Source organism: Corvus cornix, chromosome 4 (genome assembly GCF_000738735.6).
Source record: "Corvus cornix cornix isolate S_Up_H32 chromosome 4, ASM73873v5, whole genome shotgun sequence".
NCBI lineage: Eukaryota > Metazoa > Chordata > Aves > Passeriformes > Corvidae > Corvus > Corvus cornix.
The window spans coordinates 29235408-29256605 of record NC_046334.1 but is presented as its reverse complement, the minus strand read 5'-3'; the positions used below and the strand labels follow the sequence as shown (position 1 = coordinate 29256605).

The following is a 21198-nucleotide window of genomic DNA, read 5'->3' as shown; positions in this document are numbered from 1 at the left end:
TAGTTGGTCCTGAGAAAATCAGTTTGGACATAGTTAACATTTGGTCTCTAGCAAGCAAGCACTTGTTTGACCCTTGCTGGACCAGTGTGTAATTAACCTCTAATGTTGCCTAGTCAGTTGCAGTGATACCTGATATCAACATCTCTTACACGTGATGTAAGTATCATGTAAGTAAATTAAAATGACATGCCTTATCAAATACTCTGTAGTTCCATAAAAACATCAGTTTTCCTGAAAGCATAATACATAAGGACATAGAAGACAAATATAACTGCCCTGCAACTCTTTATCTTGGTCACTGTATTGAAGACTTGTAAAGAAGAAATACCTATATTGTTATGTAGTGACATACTGATTTGACTGCAGCTTTTCAGTTTCCATATTCAGGCAGTTTCTGTAAGGCAAACCCTTGTGTTCAAACACTTAGAAACACCAGTTTGGTGTTTATTGTTGCTCACTATTTTTTTTTAAGTATTAACCTCTTATAAACTGTTAAAAATATTCAAAATACAAACAAGAGGCCAACAGTCTTGGCATGGAATCCATTTTTCTGCTACTTCTGTGTGTGTTTACTCATTTCTTCAAATACTGTATTTGCATGTGTTATACTTGGTTTATCCTCTCTCTGCTGATGGGGATTGAACTCAAAAACAGTGACAGAAAAGAAGAAAGTAATTGTTTGTTAGTTCAAGTGCAGAGTCCCTTTGGCACTACTAGCAGGTGCTCATTTAATACACGTGATGTTTTCTCTTCATTTCAGGTCCTATGCAGAGTCAGATGCAGTTCCCCTCTGGCTATGGCTCACATCTTCCAAACTACAGTGCGCCTTCAGGACACTATTCCCAAGTGCCCAATAAAGCTGCTGCTTCACATCTGGATAATCAGTACAGAGCCAGTTACTACCCTGGTTACTATTCAGCACCAGCACAAAACGTTATGACATCTGTGGGTAGCAATGTGTTGAATGCACAGGAATCACAGCAATTGTACAACAACACTCCTCCCCATTCGGGGGGGTCCAGTGACAGACCTGTTCAAGGAGCAATATCATCTGCATCCTACTTGCATATGAGTGCTCAGCAGTCATATTCAGCATTTGATAATCACTACAGCACTTCTGTCAGCTCTTCAGTTGCATCTCAGGGATTCCCCCTCAATTCTGATCACTATGCCATGCCTGTGGTTTCTGGTGCCATGTATCCTAATGTTTCCTATCCTCCCGTGGCTGCTGGCGGTGCGTATGGGCAGACATTTACCTCGCAGAGTCTACCTACTGTTGGACAGTTCAAAGACACAAATGCGTTTTCTAGCCAGAGTACATCAGTACCTCATTCTGTTCAACAGCACGTTCCCGTGGGATATAATACAACATTATCAACTGTTTCATCTGCTCAGTCTGTGCAAGACAACCTCAGCAGGAATCTCACTGGATCAGTTGCTAAAGTAAACAACCAAATAAATACAGGTATGGTATTACTTGAAAGATCGTGAACTTCCAGATTTGTCTGGGAAGCATAAGTAATCATGTGCTCTTGTTGGCTGGGGCTTGTTCACTGTGGAATTCTGTAATGTAATTTTGAATTCTGTCACTCATTCTTGTAGCTTTTCTAATTTGGTAACCACAGTCCTCACAATAGCAGCTACTTGTTTCTATTGAGAGATACAGAAAAAATGCACTATTTAGGGGATGGTTTTAGTTTACTGGTGTGTTTTTCATGTGCATAGCCTTGGAAGGGAATTTTTTCATGCAGTTCTGCAGCAATGGGTAATTTCTGAAGTATACCTGTTAATCACAAAGATACTTTTTTCTGGCTAGAGAATTTTTCATGGTTTAAGTAATTTCTTTAAATTTTGCATTAGTGAACGCTGTGAGAGACTGAAATGTTAGTTGTAATGACTCAAAACAATCAGCCATTTGTGGAGGCCACAGGGAGCTTTGCTGAGGCCAGGTGTGCACACTTTCTCCAGGGGGAGGAGTGTTTTTGGGAGTGTGGTGTGTGATGGGGAAGCCTTTGATCCACACAAGACAGGGAGGGTGAACACCCACCACCAGTGGCTAGAAGCTGGGTTTTGAGCTAGATAAGAAGCAGACCCTGTGGAGGCGGGGTGATATTTTATGTCATGCCAGTTGTCCTTCTTTACACAACTGTCACGCTTAGGCCTGAGGGTGTTCATCCCTTCTGATGGGGCATAACTGGCTCAACTGCACTGACGTGAGAGGCAGCGTCATGTCTTAGAAGGGATCATAAACCATCAAAGACCCCCGAAGTGCCCCCAGACTCAATTTCTGAGGCCTTCCACCAAAGGACTGGGCATGATCCACAGTGTTGCAAAAGACAGTGTAAAACTCTCCTGCCTGCATGCAAAGGGAAGTGCTTGGACTTCCCTTGTACACCTGAACATGATTAACCCATTGAACTCTGTTGTGTTGGGCTCCCACCACCAAGAAGACCAGAAGAAGAGGACTAACAGGACACTGGATCCCCAGGTGGTGATATCTTTCTATTTATCAAACACATATAATTTATGTATATTCCTTTTCCAAGTTAAGTATAGGTGGCCTGTCTACTTCAGTGAAAATCAGTAGAATTTTGTCCCATTTGGATGGTATGAGGCACCTCATGATATGAGTCCATTCTCATCCCCACGTGCTGTCCATGCCTGTTATCAGCTGGCTTGTGGCTGCCCAGTGCCCATGCCATTTGCTGAAACCTCATTGGTGAGTTAAGGTGATGTAACAGCACATGCTTTACTCCCAGACACATGTACAACACCTACAAAAGTGCAGAGCGCTCTGGAGGCCAGGCTGTCTTCTCCTTCATTGACTTGGAGAGACCCAGGGCCCTCAGAAGTTCGTGGTTTCTATGGTACCATTTCCCCCATGCTCCACAGGGAAAGCTCACAAATACGATGTCTACCACATTTGCGAGTTCCTGGATGTGTTTGTGATGATGTTGGTATTTCTTCACTTTTTCTATGGCCGCTGCTTCTAAAGATGTGTCAGTACACTCGTATCACACAGTCACATCCACCACGAATGTTTGGATTTCCTTCACAAAAATTAAGTCCGGTTTGTATAACCCATTGCTGTTATCTCTTCTATGTGGTTCCTGAAACACTGTCCAATCTTGCTTTTTTGCTTCCTTTGATAACATTTCACATAGGTAATTGTGCCTTTTAATTCTTGTATCCTGCACAATTGGGCAGTTCCCAGTGAAATGAGAGCATGTTTTATTCTCAGCCTGGGAGCGCCTGCAGGATTTGAGGTATTTTTCTTGTCTACCCCTTGCCACTCTCTTGATGGGTCTTAATCTGTCATCACTCTCTTTCTCTGCCCTCCCCTCTCCTCTCTTTTTAATTATTCTCTCATTACTTCACATTTACTGTTAAATAAAATTCATACCACTGAGTTCGGCATATGGTCTCATTTGCACCTTAATTCAGGCAGAATCATCTCTCTAGTAATAGTAATAATTGTATCTTAATAAACACACATGCATTTTCTCACAAATTTCAGGGAAAAAGGGGAGCCCTACATGGGTTTGGAGTCAGCTGGAGGCTTTTTAATCAATAGTTTTGATAAGCATTTGAAAGAGTTAGGAAGTTGTAGCTGATTTTTGTAGGCAACAACTTGATAGTTTTAGTATGGATGTAGCTATAAAGTTGTGAAGGTGCCAGTTGAGGGCAAGTATTTTCAGTCCTCACTGGTACTTTCAGCTTTTGTTTTGTAGGAAAACTGAGTCCCAGTTCATGGGATAGTACTTAGTACTACGGAAGCATGGAAGAGATTAGAGATGTGGGAGTTCTTTCACATTGAAACATCCTCCTCTGCAGATGAGAGAGCAATGGTCTGTGCAGGAAGATTCTGATTTTCTTTCTAAACTGGGAATTTTCAGACTTCACGGAGTTTTGACTTGTAAGCAGTGCCAGACTATGGCTTGCTTTCTCTACTGAAGACAGATATTAGATAGCTGTCGGTTTCCTTTTTAATGCTAAATATTTTGGATTATGGTGTAACATTGAAACCGTTTTCGGAGTCCTTGTAACTGAGGTTTTCTCAGACCAAGGACTTAAGAAAGAATATGGCCTTGGTAAAGCTTTGGGAAAAGCAGTTAAGCTTAAATGAAGCTCATCCAATCCACAGTTTGAATTTAGTTTCAATATTGTTTCCCATGTGCCCAAGGCTAGGATGTAGTGTGTCATGCTCAGTTCAGTTTTATACTTTTAATATTAGTAGATTTGAATTCTGTGCTGAGGAGTGCTCTGTGTAATTTTCTCCAGTATTTCAAAACCATGAAACAAAATACCGTTTAAAAAAGAAAAATAGGGAGCTCCTTGAAAAGCTCCTGAAGTTACTGTCATTTCGTCTTTGAGCATAAAAATGAATTCTTTCAAGGACTGGCCAAAGAAGTTGACTCTGTGGAGTGCAGAATCTGCAGCTGGACTTGAAGGAGTGCAGGTATCTTTCCAGAATACCACAATATGCAGTAGGCGTCCGAAAACAACTTATTGTTTGTTGACACTGGTAGTGTTTTATTTTAATTTCAATGCTTGTTGATTTTATTTCCTGTGGAGGTGTCTTGAGATGATTTGTTCATAGCAATTTTTTTTGTAATGAGCAGCTGTTTTAAGGGTGGAACAGTGGAGCTGACCAGATGGTGAAGAGCAATATGAGCAGTAGTTTTATTTTTGAACTGTTCAATGCTGCTCTTAAGGGTGTGATTGAATTAGTACATGGCCTCAAGAAGAAGTAGTAATATTACACTTGAATTTTGAAGAACTAATGACAGACTTGGCTGTGGCATGGATGCTCACTTTGCAGTTATGAAAACAAACACTGATCCACTGTTTCTGTTACACTTGGGTAATACTGCAGTCCTTGGTTGGCTTGCCAGACTGTAGGCATCAGTAGTTAAACCACATTAAAACTCTTTATGGGCTTGTGAAGCTGCTGATAGAAGCATGCCCTGTGCTTCATTGCACAGTGGACAGGTTTCTGGAAGTGAATTATCTGGAAAATAATTTCTTTTTCCTCTGAATTCTGGTTCAGCCTCAGCATATAAATGATTCTGTATTTGCTGACTAAGAAAAGCAGATAAAGATAGCAACTGATAGCAAGGCTGAAGGAAGAGCTGTATGATTTTATTACTAACTCTTGAACACTTTAAACCATTTTTGATGCCTGGGGCTAAACAAACTGCCTCCAATGATATCTGATTTCTTTTAATCTAGAACATCTTTGACTAAAATATATTAAAAATCCAATTGCTACAACACCTGGATAGTAAAATACATAAATAATTACAAATAAATGCATAATAATAAAATTGTAAAGTAATTACAGTAATTGTTTGATCCTGGCATAATTTGTTTGCTTTTGAGATGCTGAGATGCTTTCTAAATTTCCCAATGTAGTCTTACTGTTCTCAAAGGCGGTCATTTTATACATAGTATTCTATTTGTTTTCAGCCTTTAAGAAAAGGAGTTGGATTTTGAAAATTATTTGCCAGTTCTTGTACATCCTTGGAAAGTGTCTGGATACAATACATAAGGAGCACAGGGAAATAATGAAATATCTGTTGGGAGGAAATTTTCTGATTATTTCATACTCCCTGCTTTCCCCAGGAAGAAACAACGATGGGAAACAGTTGTCATCTGTTCTGTGCATAGTTTTTAGCTAAACTACTTTAAAAAAAAATTAAGATACGCTGAAATTCGTAAGTGCTTTCTGTGACTGTTTGTGTAAAGAAACTTGGATACAGTATCCTCCTGTTAGTAACGGGTGCCGCTAAGACAGTTTGCTCTCCTTGCCCCTGTGCTGTGAAAGATGACCCTTACAGTCTTTCAATTATAAATAAGCAAATTGCAGAAAGACTGTCAGTCAGGATGCTACAGTTTTGATGTATTTTTCAAAAGCACTTTTGTACAGTCAGCCCTGAAAGCTCTCTGTGATGAAAATGAAAGCTTTATGTAGAGGAATGATGTGTTAATAAAGTCTGTGTGTTCAAATAGGACTTACTTAGGCTGGTAACTTAGGCTGGCAAGATTTTTCAGAAGTTGTTTGATTTTAATTGTTTTTTACTTGAATCAAAAAAGTTGTCACCACTGGACTTAAATTGGTTTCTTTAAAAATCCAATTTTATGTATAGCCCTGCAAAGCTTCCAGCATGTTAAATTTACTAAGGTCAACCCCCTGAACTTCTGTATGCTGTGTCCTAAGGACATAGAACTGCAACAAAGTCTTCCTGAAACTTTAGCAGCCCTTCTCTGAAACAGCTGAAGTATTTTCGGCGAGCTTGCTGAGATTTCACTAGAAAAAAACAAATTTATTTTAAGAGGGGGTTTTTTTGCTGGTAGTTGACTGCTCTTGATGAATAATAGCCACTGAGAATAATTTGCTTTGCAATTTGAGATTCTTCTTGGAAGTTTACACTAGTTTAACCCTGCAATATCACCCTCTTCTAGCTTTAAATTCTGCATTTCAGCAGAACGGTGTTGGTAAAAATCTGTCCAGGAGTGTTATGCTATTTAAATGACATCCTCTGTATTATTTAGGCTCATTGTCTTTCTAGGTCAGTAGTTTTCTTTAATGTTTTTCCAGCTTATTTCAGCTGCAGTCGGAGCACTCTCATTATCCTTGGTGCTCTCCAAGTTAGCATGGATGTCAGCCAGGATGCCTGAATTTTACTGGACTCCTCCCTGAGGAGAGGGAGCTGGAGAACTCCTTCTGTGGATATATGGCAGGGGTTTCTTTGCATCCTGGTATGTATGGACAGTCTGCTTGAACAGGAGACACTCTAATTTCGTTATCTCACGGACATAGTTCCCCTTATGTCAGATCAGGATGTAAAGTCCTTGCTGCCCCAGTTCCGTGGGAATGTAGGCTATAATCCTGTAAGCCTGCTAATATAGGTGTGATTGAAAAAAGGGGAAGGACTGCAGCCAGTACTGAAAGTCAGGAGCAAAGAATGCTGTTGAAAAAACAAGCTGCAGGGAGGTGGTACCTCTCTCCTTAGAAATTGTATGTTATGTTGGGTGTGGGTGTGTGAGGGATTGCAAAGGTTGTGAGGGCAGGAAATCAAGATCACAGCTGGAGCAACTCAAGAAGGATAATTCTTGCATCTCTTCTAAAATTTTGAGGGGATGGTGTGGTGATACTTTTTAACTATGACCTCTAGGTCTCAAGTTAGAAATTAAATTATAACTTTGTGATGATGTATAGGGAAAAATGATGAATTACACTACTAATCTGCTCAGTTCTGATTCTTCCTGTAACATGCCTTTTAGCTGTAGATCTTTATACTTGATCATTTTTAGTGCAAGAGGTGTTCATGGTTAAGACGCATGAAGTTTTGAAAACTTCAGTACACATTGAAGGTGAGAGGAGTTGAATGTGAAAACCAGAAAATACTGTGTCGTTGAGAATGGGGTTTATATTTATCACTGCCTGAGACAACTCTTGACTTCTCATGACATCAGTTGATGGGACTATTATAGGCCTGATTGTGTTTGTCCTGGTTAAGTTGATGGGAAACTTGTATTCTAAACTGGTGTCAGTCCAGCTTTGTCTTGAGCTAAAATAAGCAATCCTAAAATGATTAGTACTTATATGACAGAATGCAATCTTCTCATTGGCCAGAGAAAAAAAAAGGTGATAGCATAATTTCTGTAACCATGGATTGTTTCATGTGGTGATAGTTACCAACAATGCGTTTTTAAATGTTAACTTTGTTCCAGTGTTTCCTTTGGTCTTGGTTGCTTACAGCTTTCAAAGCCTTTACAGAGTCACCAAATAAAGTTTAACATTTAATTTTGCAGGTTGAATTTTTATACAAAGAAAAAAATACATTTTATTTCTCAGAGTTTTAAAACTTTTTTTTTTTTTACAGTGCATTTAAAGGATTCATGTAATTTTGAAGGTAATTGGATAACCTTTGTTTGAGAATAGATATTAGTACTTGGCAGGAAGGTATTACATCTTCAGCTAATCCAGGTGTAAATTGGTTTTGGCTTTGAGCATGTGACACTGACATTACAGCATTTAGCACTCTCTACACTGGTGCTTGATGCTGCCAGCATTGCTATATTGACTTTGAAATGTGGAAAATACCATCACCCTACAACAATTCTCTGCTACAAAACCTGGATAAGCATGTGAATGTGGCAAAGAACTTCCCTTATTGTCTTGCATATCTTACTTGAGGAAGCTACTGTAATAAGAGCATTCCTGCTGACAGGTTCTGAAGCTTCCATGGGGAATCTGCAAGACAGTGGGTAGAAGCAGAGGTTATAGCAAGTACATCTTAATAAAAATGCTCTGTATGTTCGTTGGAAAAGGACATAATTTTGATTTTGATAAGCCTTGGGAAAAAGCTGTATATATGCTCAACATCAGAATTGAAAATTGCAAAATATATAAAAGTTCCCTTAAGATAATAAAGATGTGTGCTGTTAATTTGACTGTAAATAAGAAAAACAGAAGGATCATTTTAAGCCACCTCTTCTTCTTCACCCTCTAAAGGAAACCTCAATTTGCCCATAAAGTTCTTTGAGATATCACCTCCCATTATTCAAGGAGAAGTCAAGGGACTCTATGAACTACACAGCTATATGTGCAGAAGAAGCAAAGTTAATATTACCTCTGCATCCTCTAGCAAATTCTGTAACTTAAACAAGTACTGTACAAATGGTGAATTTTGTTCTTGCTTAATTTCTGTGTTTACTCAGTATTTTTGGTAAAACAATTTCCTTCTTATTTTTAACGGCTTGGTCTGTCAGGGTTTTTTTAGAAAGAATCATAATACAAGTTTTCTCAATTTATAAGCAAAGAGCAACCCTTATGTTGTCCTTGTCTTTGAACTGGACTGTGTCAAATCTCTCAAAGCATTAATCTGACCTTTTTTAAAGCAGGTTATATCTAGTCCAGATGCCTAAAACACATCAGAAGTTTTGTGAAATACTCAGGGTTGATTGAAACAGATTGCTTGGAATATGAGTCTCATAATTGAGTACCCAAATTGCAAAGTGTCAGCACTGCAAGGGAGGCATAATATTGGTCTGCTGCACAAGGTTTCCTCTCGTGGGAGGAATGTTGAGGGGGGCCTGTTTCAGGTGAACTACATTCCACTTATGTGGGAAGAGTAACTTGTAAAAGCACAGAGTTGAGGGGATGTAGCAAAAATAAGCTTCAGCTTAGTCTTGCTTTCACTTTTTTGCTCTTAGTTGTCAGAGCAATTTGTTCGTTAAAATGGAGTTTTAGCACTATAGGTATTTAATTTTTTAAAGCAACCAACCTTTCCATAGATACTCGTTTGAAGGCATCTCTCTTTGAAGTACTGTATTGTTTTTTGTAGATACTGTGAAATCAAATGCGATTGCTTGTGTTGTGTAATTGTCTGTGCAAGTACATACAAAGGGTTCCTGCTTTCTGCTGTTGTTTTCAGGTGGCATTGACTCTTCACAGCCCGGGCACTCAGTGAGCCAGAATGTTCCATTTGCCAAGCCTGGAGCTGGAACATCTGCTTCCTCTGCTGTGATGTCGTCAGTAAGGTCGCCTGCTCCAAGCCTGTCTTCAAAGCCACCATCTTCACCATCTGTTACACAGTCACCAGAGCCGGCCCTTCAGGAAGGTACTAATAGGGAATGGGAAGTTACAGTACAGACTTCTGCTCTATTCCACATGCACACATGAATGCTGGAAGTTTTATTGCTGCTGTTCTGTGTTTGACTGGAGTACGTGTCTGGCATCTCATCAGGCTCCCTTAGTGGTGGTGTTTTATGTCAGCTTGTGTTTGATTTCCTTTGTCCAGGTGTTGTCTTTGGCTTGTTTGTCTTGTTGGCAGTCTTACATGTCTCTTGCTCAAAAAAACCTTCTTTTAGTTCCCTTATTCTTCTAAAAAGCTGCTCCCTACTTTTATTTCATAGAAGAAGGTCTAAAATTTAGCTGTTATAATTAGTCTGTATTGAAAAATGAAGTGTAAACTAGAAATTTGCTAGTTTGTGTGCGGAAACAGTGGGTTTGAGGATTAAGTGCAAACTGGTATAATTCTTTTCTTAACTGTAAGTGCCTGTGGAAAGCTGCTGCAAGAATTGTGGGAAAACAGGAGTTTTTGTATAAGCTCCTTCCTGTTCTGATGTTGGCAGCATCTTAACAAAGAATCATTTGGCTCCTGAGCCTTCTAAATTAAAATTTACACTGATGTTTTGAGTTGCCTCTTGATTGTTACATGTTTCTGTATATAGTATTCCAAATCTAATAGACTGCATGAATTTTTTTTTTTTTTGGCCGTGTTTTCTCGTAGCAATTTCAGAATTTTAAATTCTTGCAGATAAAGAACTCTGCATGAGGGGTGAAAGTAGGCATTAATTTTGTCCAGAACAATGTGATATCTCTGGAGTTCAAAATGATTGTCAACTGCATGTTGTGTAATTGTTGCAGTGTATTTTTTTATTCTTAAATTGCAAAATCCTCTGTCGTAAATAACTAAATTACCCCTTTTCCTCCGTTTCCTCCTTTTTCTGGTAGAATGCAGCCTACAGGTTGTCCATAAATTATTTCTATATATATTAGAGGCAAAAAAATAATTGTTCATTGCTATAAAGTCCTATGTATGGTGTATAATTTTAAGGAAAATATGTAAATTTTTGGAACTGTGGATCTTGCACAGTTTTATAGTTGATTTTGGTGCTAGATAGACTTTGTATTGTAGGTGTGCTTGCTAGAAAAAAGTGTTGCTTCTTCTTCCAACAAAATTGCAAACCATGTTTTTAATGAGAAAAAAGATCTTAGCTTTTTAACTGTGATTGCTTTGATGTGCAATGTGTGTGTTCTGGAAGTGATTCCTGTGGAATCTGTGAACCCCTGGTACGGCAGCTACAGATCAGTGAAGTGGCTGCTGAACTCTTTCCTACATTCAAATGCTTCCACTAAGTGAAGGTCTATGCAGTAAGTAGCTGAATGAGCACACTTTAAGAACAGTATGTTGGCAGTATAAAGATAAGTTGCCAGGAGTTTATATTGATCTAATTTTATCCATTTACATGTCATCACACTTAAGTTTCTATGTTCAGATGATGGTTTTATGAGCATTAGAAGACTTCAAACTCTTAATTAGTTTCATTTGAGGAGTCTGAAATAAGCAATGTACTTTTGCTATTTTATCAACAACATTTTTGTCAACAATTTGTGGAAATGATCCTACTGAAAAAATAGAACACGTACTGAGTATTTGCCTGGGTTAGAATTCCAAGTAAGTTTCCCGTGCAGAGATCAGATGGACTTTTTTTTTTTTTTAAATTTAATATTTTTCTAAATTATAGAATACCATTGTCTACATGAAAGCATTGTGAAAAAAACAGTTGGAATTAATTTTTCAAGAGAATTTAATTGTTTTAGTCTCCTATTGGGGCATTCCTATAAAAACTAAAAAATTCTGATTGTTTATTTGGCTATGTTCTAACAGGACAAGAACCTTAAAATGTATTAAAGCCTATTTAATCTTACATAACTATCTGTAGAAATTTAATGTGCACTTTATGTTTTAAAGGCTTTTATGGTATGGGTGATTGAACTTAAAATACCTAAAAAGTTGATTTATTTCACAGGCAACTGTGTCGTTATCCCAATTTATCTTCTGTGTCCTGCCACGTACATTTCTAGGTGTCTAAATTATACTGGGATAAAGCCTTGGGATGCAATATTATTATATCACAGGTACACTGGTTGCAGGCTTTAGAAATTTCCAGTCCAAGAGATTTGTGATGATTTAAGTTCTGTGATTGCATTTTAGGCCAGATTTATGAAATAATCTGACTCAAAATAAATAATGATTTCAAAATTATCTTTTGCAGTTTTAAAACTGGGAGATTTTAATATCATTATCAAATCTGTAAAAGATACTGAGTTGTCACAACAGAAAACATGATTACGCACATGATTGCACTTGGAACTGCTGTCTGCAGCCACCCATTGGCCTACTATTGGCATTGCTGGACAGTGAACTAGAATGGGAGACTTTTCCCCCTGAAAATGACTGTTTAAACTAGGTTATTTTTTAGCCAGATCTATTCTCAGGAGCGTTTTTTTGGCTGGCAGTGAAAATAAATCTACGCAAACTCATAAGGCTGGTAAGAATCATACCAGCCCTGTCTTCACAGCATTCATAGTGACATAATTTAAAATTCCTGAACTTCTGTGTCACTATCATATTTTTTTAATCTCTTCTGTATTCTTTCTGAACACCTGCATCCTTAATGTATGTGACCAGTAACTGGAAAAGCGGGAATTTTAGCAGTAGAAGATTGTTTGTTTGGGGCTTTTTTAAAGTAGTCAAAAGGCTTCAAAGGAACATTGATAGAATGACTAATCCAGTCCTTTTCTCTCATCTGCACATGCTTGGAATTTTTGCATTGGCATGCACTTTCCAGGTAGATACCCTTTCTTTCTTCTTCCTGTCCATGTACATGATGTTTATTAGAGGTCTGTCTTTGCACTCTCACACTGGGCACATCTACTTTTACTTTGGTTCTCGCTGTTACAGTGCAGCCTTTCTTGTCATCGTTTTTTCCCCTTTTACTTGCATGTTAATTTTTTTAAGGTAGGTTTTATTTTTTTCTCTTTCACAATAATGCAGTTGTCCTGTTTTATTCCTCAGCAGTTCTCCCAGGTGTGACAAAAGACACAGTCTGTTAGCTCTACTCTGTTCTTGCACAGATAATGATTTTCTTGTATTCTCCTGCTCAAGTACATCCAGTAAATTTATAAAAGATGGGACTAGAAATTACTCAAATTAGCCCTGTGTTTTGTCAGTATGGAAAAACTGAAGCACTGTATCTACTCAGTTGCCCTTGGGATGATTTTTCAGTCATTGTTGTGACTATTTGAATTATAGAGAAATTTGATGGGAATTGTACAAGTGTTAATGCACTAGATAAAGGAGTATTATGCCAGTTTTCTTGCACCAGTCTCTCTATGAAAGTTCACCTCAAGAATGTTGTTACAAAGTTTTGCTTTGTTTTGTTTTTGCTTCCAATATTTGGGTAGATACTCTTCACCTTGATTCTGTTGGGGTTTTTTAAGTGAAATTAAAGTGCTCCTCTTGGGTTCACTTGCTAACCCTGTTTGAAAAAGCCATGAAACTAACAGCGTTTATAGGCCGTGTTTTAAATATAGGTTGATATAGTTGATTGAAGTCGTGGATGGGCATATTATTAGTTACCATCGTGGTATCAGATTATGCATAACATAACACTTCTGTAGTGCTTTATAGTATTAAAATAAAGAATGCTACTCAGTGGTACAGTGGTGCCACAGTACTTGTATGGGGGAAGAAACCCCAAATTCCCCAAAATTTGAAGAGTTTTGAATACTTAGGATATTTTCTTGCCATAGCAATCCATTAGATTGATAAGAGAGAAACAGTGATCACTTGCATTTATTTAGGATGACACTGCCTGACTAAAAGCATATTTAAAATCCTTGCTAACCCTGCCGTGTAACAAGAGAAACGTAAGATTTCTTGGAGATGCTGAAAATGCATCAATAAGAAGTAATGTAGGAAATTAATTATAAGCCATTGCTGCATGCTTTACTCTGTTTTAAAGTGCTATGTTTATGTGTTGCTTTTGTGTATTGTTCACATATGTTTAGAGTAGATACTGTAAAAGCAAACAATTAAAAAACTAAAAAAGCCCTGATAGGTTGTACTGTGAAGGTGACAGCAGTAACAGTTGTTGCATTGGCACCAGATGCTAGAAGTGTATGGTGTAATCACATGCTTATGAGCCCAAATTTAGGCGCTCATGTAAACATAAAACAACCCAAATTTTCATGTTTACCTAGCTTTAATTTCACTGATTGTGTTGTGCTCTCTGTATGTGTGTTTGTACTCTCGCATGTGGCAACAGCAGTATATTTCAATCATTTCTGACAGAATTCCAACATGAATTGTTCTTGTCTTAAATGGGGCAGGTGTGCCAAGCAAAAGTAAATACTAAACATTTCCGTAACATAATTTAAATTTATGTGGAAATAACTCCTTTATTTCCATGTATTAATTTATGAAAGCACTCCACTGGACAAACTGGTATTAAAAAGATACGTAGCAAGTCTGTGTGTTTAACTTCCTGATACACATGCACATACACACATATAAAATTATCTGCTAACTTCCATGTGCTACTAATATTTTGCTGAACTAGCCCACTAAAAACTGCTTTTAGGGTTGTAAATTTAACTTTTTGCATGTTGGGATTTTCTCTGGAAGAGCTAATTTCTCTCACTTTTAATGCAATGATTTGTGACTTTCGTTTCTTGTCTTTCCTGTCCGTCTGACTCTGATGTTTGTGCTTTCCACTTCACAGGCATGCAGTATGGTGGATATGTTAATAATCAAGCTAGCTCTGCACCAGCTCCCTTGTCATCAAGTTCAGATGATGAGGAAGAGGATGAGGAGGATGAGGAAGCAGGTTGGCTTTAGCTTTACACCAGTACCTTATTCTCTTTTCTACTCAAGGTTTTCTCCATATTTCCATCCCCTGAAACTTTTTCTTCCTTTAAAGAGAAAGCATTACTCTGACTCTTCAACTTGAAATTTCCCAGGTGTTACTAGTATAGTAAACAAAAAGGACTTCAACAGTGACCAACAAATAGGTCCTTTTTTTTGTCATGTTAATATCAGATGTTTTATGAATCTAAAAAAGTAATATTTACAACTTGCAAGACTCCCGTATTTTTAGTATTTTGATTTGCAGTGAGTTTTAACAGAAGATAACTAGCTGTAGAACTTAGACTGATTAATTGCTCAGGTTAAGCAACCAGATGCCATTTGTATCATTACACTAAACAGTGTTTACCTTGTTTCTCATTCTATGCATAAGGAAGTCTTACAATTAAGGTAGTAAACACTGAGAGGTAGTAAGTGTGCTTTTAAAGACAGTAAATTAATCTGTGCTGGTTTTTTTCTTCTTCTAAGGTATGTGTCTCAATGGTCAGGCACTTAAGTTCAGTTAATCTGCTTGCTTTGTAGGAAAACTTAAAAAGTTTGTTGATTTTTTTTTTAAAGAAGCAGTTTGTCCTGATTGGTTGAAGTGTTACATACTTGGTTGCAAGGATTTTGCATGTCTTTTGTCAGAATGACCTGGTTTTGTGAGTTTAATGTTTCTCACCAGTTTAGTTTCTTCAATTATGGTAACTTATTTTCTTGGAACTTAGAGAAGTCTTTACTGTCTGCATGAGTGGTAGCAGTATAAAAAGCTTTTTCAGATAAACATTAGACTACTACCCTTGTTGATAGATGGAGGTAACAGCGCATACCTTGTACAGCTGGCTTTTAGTATTGATTGGGAATAGGAAACTGTTGTAGCTTTTTCTTTAGTTTTATAATTCATGTTTTCAGAAAAAAATCAGTGCCATATAGTTCAGAGTTTTATTAAAATAATTAAATCATCAACTAGAATACTGGGAAAATAGTGTAGTGTACTCATAATAATTCTGTGAAGAATGGAACAAACCAGTGATGACATCCAGGTCATAATTAAGAACAGTGTGTTGGGTTCACATGCTAAGGTTTCTTTCAAATGATGTTGGTTGGTTTTTTTTATCAATTGTAACCTTTCTCTCCTTTGTTCCCTAAACAAAGTTTCATACTCCCTACCATCATTCTCTCTCAAGTTCTGTACTTCACTAAAACCTGTAGTCTTGGAGGTATCATTGCATTTAAATTTATCTTAAGGAAAAGAGTGAAAGGGCACCCAGATTCAATACAGAAGCTACCTGATTAATAAGCAACATCCTGTTCTGTGCCCTGTCACCAGGAGCTAATGCAAATCCTAAACAGATTTCAGTAGACAAATTTCTGGCTCAGACTGTCACAGTGGTTTTATGAAAAATAGGTTTTGGAGATCTGGTTGTTTGTGTAACTTCTCAATTATTTTGTTGACGTAACAAAAGTATATTTTAACTTTTCTGTAGTAAGACTTAGCTTTAAAAGCCTTAATCCTGATCAGGGTAGAAGTCATGAATCTTGTTTCCTTCAGGTTCTAGAATAGAAAATAAAATCTTGCAATTATGTTCTTTTGTAACTTCTGGGATTGAAAAAAAAGAAAATTTACAGTGAAAATCTGAAAACTAAGATTGTATGAGTGTGACAGCATTAAATTTTCCTTTAAGTAATATATTATTGTTAGTGTTACGGATTTTTTTTAATAGCTTTTCTATATCTTAGTTGAATGCTTTAAAGGCAAAATGCTCAAAAATTATGTATGCTGTCAGGATGGTGCCATGGTATTGCTTCGTCCCAAATGTTAGTGATGTTATCTTTTCATATGCAGGAGTCTCTTTACTTGGAAATTTCAAATATTCCACCATTGAAGTTCTCCCTTGAACTACTTCCAGCTTTGCAATGGGATGTGTGGTCGTGGTTGATCCTTCTGAGTAGAACAGTATCAGTGAATCTTTTGAGTCTGTTCTGCCACAAAAATTATAAATAGAGGATTTTCATTTTTTTCTTAATTCTTAAATAGACATTTTCTTTTCTATCGCACTTCATGGCTTGGTGTGTTTTAAAGAGCAGATACCTTTAATCTTCTTGGCCCTTTTTTCTTCAGAAATAAATGGATGTGAAGTGGCATTGGAAGATATGGTTTAAAATAATTTTTTGTTTTGCAATATGTTTTACAATAAGATATTAAAGATCTGTGCATAGGTTGAACTGAAAATTAATCAATTGAGTCTCTTGAGCACTAACAACTAGCTATGTGCTCATTGTGCTTTTTTGTATCTGTCAAGTTAACATTTGGTACTTACTTTTACATAGTTACTTTTTACTTAGCTACTCTTGGCTGAGCCCAAGTTTTTACCAACTGAAGCTGAGACCTCTTGTCCGTGATAATGAAAAGTAGAATCTTTAGCCTGAAAGGAAAGCAAGCTGTGAATTAGAACAGTACAGAAGGGAGGGAAGAATTAAATACGTGGCAGTTTGGCTTGAAGGTGGGGTGGTGGATAATCACTCTGAAGACCATGGGAATCTTCTGTTGTTTGCAGTTGTGATGAAAGTCATGAATGGACTGTTTTTAAAATAAGCATGGCTTCAGTTGGTGTATTCTAGAAGTAACTTTTGGTTTAATAGAAAAATATTTTTTTATTTCAAGAAACTACTTTTTTCATTGTTTCTGTCTTTTCCCCATTGATCTCTCTTGCTGTTTGTTGGGCATGTGCTTGTTTGTTTTTAGTATCATGTTGATTATACTTTCTCCCTTTCCTCTTTACAGTGGTAATAGTTTTCAAGTCTTAGAGCTGAAGTGGTGGGGTTTTTTTCCCAGGATCTTTCTTGACAGTTTCTTATCAAAGGTTTAAAAAAAACCACTCAGTCTCTTATTTATCAAAAATTTGCTGTTTCTGATGTACCTAAAGTTAAACTATTTTCCTCCCCCAGCACTTGATAGTTCCTCTACTACAAGCAGTGCCTCTCCTGTTCTGAACAATTATGATGCCCTGGAAGGAGGTGGCTATCCAGGTAAGATGTTTGTTTTGAATTATTTATTTAAGTACTTAAATGTGGTTTTTTTATTATTTCTGGTGTTGTTATTGTTAATTAACAAGTAGATGAAAGGTGATGCCTATAAAAGGAACAAGGGAAATCATCAGAGAAAACATACATGCCTATTTTAATAACTTTTCACATTTTTAACGCTGAAGTTCATATAACCATTTAATAAAACTTCCTTGAATCATGTCATACTTTCCACTGTAGTATTGAGCGTAGTGCTGAATATATGCTAAGTGTGAAAGCGACATCTTTTTCTAGATTATACTGTATGCCTGATTGTGCTGTTGACATTAGGAGCTGATAATAGTGGCTGACACATCACAGAAGTTTTGGGAGACCAACAATATCAGCTTGCAGAGATGCTTGGATCAGGTTATTTTCTTTTATTTTTCTTCATTTAAAGAAAATGGCTGCTATTTTGCTTACTCTTAGCTCTAAAAATATCAGGACTGTCTGGTTGGTTCTGAATGAACCCACTGGCTGACTACCTTGGTCTTGAAATCTGTAGAGCTGCCATGTTATGAGCAAGTGGAAAAGATGCTATTCAAAGTATTTTATCCAGTATTTTAAATGATAATTGAATTAATTTGGAGGGCCTACCCTTCCTGGCTCTTTTGCCTTGTTCTGGCCCCTGGGAGTGTCACAGTAGTTTGCCTTAGTTTGATGGGTTCCTGATTAAAGTGAGGTCTCTCTCAATTAGAAAGCTGATATTGTTATCCACATAGGGTCTAGCAGGATTACAAATTCTAACTTCTTGCCTAATAACTAACTATTTTGGTTCTGCTGAAGGCATATTCTAAAAACAACTTGTTCCTTCTTTTTTTCCTTAAACAGAGTCAACATTACATTTCTTAAATCTGTTGATTTTTTAGTTTATTGGATTTTTTTCCCTCACAGAGTGTTCATTCCAAACATAGTTTCTTGGCAGTTGGTTTCTGGAGTGCTTTGTTTCTTTGCTTGCACTTTTCCCAGTGGACTTTAGCAAGCTTAAATTCTTCTGAAACTTAGCTCACATTTGTAGACATTTCTAAAGAGTAGTTTCATCTATTTACAACTGTTAACTTCACTATGGATTTAGGTCTATGTCTTACTTTCAGTTTGACTTCTAAAACTAATGGAACTAAACTGTACTGCAGTGATATACAAGAGAAACTTGTATCAGTTATTAACTTCAAGAGAGACCATGCTTAGTTTCTTCTCTGCCATTTGTGAATACTGTCAGAACATAAGATTAAGCCAACTGAACTATTCTCTAACTGTAGACACAGCTTTTCATTAACTGTAGAATCACAGAATGATTCTAGTCATGTTTTGACATTATTCAGAAGTGGTAGAGGGGAGACTTGGTCTCTTCTGTGGTTTATATCAAATGTATATGTTGGAATAAAATGTGGTTCTAAGGGGTTATTCTTTTTTTATTCAGTTGAAATAATTTTTTTTCAAGTTCCCTCTTTTTGTAAAGCAACATTTTGTTTGTAGTGACACAAGTCTCTGGTCATCTTCCCATATACACTGTCTTTGTCAGTATTCTTGAAATAATCTTCCTTGCTAATTTCTTTTTTCAGTGCAGAAAAATAACTTGATGGATAATGAAAAAACTTATAAATGGCAATGTTGTTTTAAAACATTTAGTTTACATTTAAATTTAGAAGGAAATAATAAGTATATTGAATACCTGTGGGATTTCTTTTGTCCTTCCAGAGACACGTTCTGTGACCAGCAGCCCAGTTCCCGCTCCATCAGTCCTCCAAACATCAAAAGCTTCTAAGCCCTTTGGTTATGGATATCCAGCACTGCAGCCAGGCTACCAAAATGCAACACCACCTACTCCTGTGCAGCCCAGTAATCCAGGACACCATCCTGGTTTTCAGCACTATCCACAGGCTTGTATTTTTAATTTAAATATTACTTCATTAAGTACTTTGTGAGAAAACCCTTTTCTGTGTGATCTATTTCCCCTTTATTTTCATATTTTTATAATTTCTGAGACAATAAATATTAGGTATAATATTGATGTCATAGCTGTGGTTCTAAACTTACTAGCAGGCTTTTGAATGAAAATTTTAAGAGTGCCTCCAAGTAGTTAGACGAACAAGTTTGCTTCACCAGTTATGAGCAACCTCCACAGTGTTGAGGTTTGGTGTTTGAAAGAGCTGGACTTTATTGATAGGAAACCATGAAGAAGCATAAGGAAGTACTTGATCAGCATATATCAGAGCATAGGCTATGATCTCAAATGATCTTATGAGCAAGGCATGGCATAGGGTCCAGATAGAGAGCTCTATAGAGCTTGTGCTGGGCATGTGTAGTGGAGCAGGCTGCCTACATCTGATCTGTTTTCCTGGTAAAGAGAGCACCAAACACCCAAGAAATTGTGTACAATCACCTGATTCCTGTTGTACACTGAGAACAGTGACAGAAGAGCCAGACGCTGGGGCAAGACACAACTGCTGAAGAAGTGCAGAGAAATGTATGTGTGAAGGGGTCTTGAAAAAGAAACATAATGATACACAAATCCTGCTCTCTGAATAAGAGCCAGTTGGCAAAACAGTGAAACTGCTGTGGTGGGTGACCAAAATTCCTTACTGCATATAACAACCAGGAGCGCTTTCACTGTCACAGCCATAATGTAAAATGTGATTTGGAATAAATGTTTAATTTAATTTTTTTGTTTTTAATTGAAAGGGTTGGCTTCATCTTTAATGTAAGATGGAGTTAAGCTCTTTTCAGGAGCACACTGTAAAAGAACAGCAGTTGCTTCAAGTGAATTGTGGTTGGATCTATAAGGAGAAAATTCTTCAGGATGGGAGTGGGGAAGCACTGGAACAGATTGTGCTGTGAAATTGTCAATCCTTAGATATTTTCAAAACTTAGCTGGACAAGTCTATATGAGCAACCTAAATTAACTTTTAAGTTAGCCTTGCTCGAGCAAGGGGTTCGACTACCAGACCTCAAAGGTGCCTTCCAACCTAACTTTTTCTCCTCTTCTATGGTGTTTTGTTTTAATTTAAATATTTAAAGGCAGTGTCTGTAACTTGGAAAAGTTTATTGTAACATAAGTTAAATTGCAGCAGAGAGTGGGAGAGAAATTGTGTCAGCATTTTTAGTAACTTGTTTTCTTATGCCTGGAGAGATTGAAGGATTATGTGTGACTTCCAGTGTTGATTTGTGTAATGAATTTGAATTTTGTCCAATGATACACATTTGGAAGGTGTGTCACATTTGTCTTAGCATTTTTAAATTTCTGCAGTACAACTCTGTTTGTGTGGGTTTGTTACTAACTGCTGCTGTATCTTTTTTTAATACATGCCTGGGACGGAGGGAATTACAAGAAGATTGAGGGTTGTTATTTACACCATTGTGTGTTTACCTGTTTGTCATGCTGTTACTTTTTTCAGCAATATCCAGGTGTGAACCAGCTGTCCTCTTCCTTAGGAGGGTTAAGTCTACAGCATTCTCAGCAGCCAGAAAGCTTGAGACCAGTAAACCTTACACATGATAGAAATATTTTACCGGTGTCTTCAGTTCCAGCACCTGTGCCTAACTTGAATTCTGATCTTAGGAAATTAAACTGCAGTCCAGAGTAAGTTTACTGGGTCTGGGACAGCATCTTACATTTTTTAGTGGGCAATAATTATTTAAAATGTCAAAA

At 37.2% G+C, this 21198-nt stretch overlaps 1 protein-coding gene across 2 annotated transcripts in view; it reads left to right on the top strand.

The window, feature by feature from the left end:
• Nucleotides 1-21198, top strand: part of SEC24B (SEC24 homolog B, COPII coat complex component) — a 45882-nt gene that overhangs the window by 5453 nt on the left and 19231 nt on the right. The window contains exons 2-7 of one of the 2 annotated variants that reach the window (XM_039551011.1): nucleotides 761-1465; nucleotides 9444-9629; nucleotides 14362-14466; nucleotides 17433-17513; nucleotides 19248-19429; nucleotides 20945-21129. In XM_039551011.1, coding sequence (XP_039406945.1) covers nucleotides 761-1465; nucleotides 9444-9629; nucleotides 14362-14466; nucleotides 17433-17513; nucleotides 19248-19429; nucleotides 20945-21129 — 1444 coding nt within the window. The remainder of the gene's footprint in view (nucleotides 1-760; nucleotides 1466-9443; nucleotides 9630-14361; nucleotides 14467-17432; nucleotides 17514-19247; nucleotides 19430-20944; nucleotides 21130-21198) is intronic. The other variant, XM_039551012.1, reaches the window with a different exon arrangement.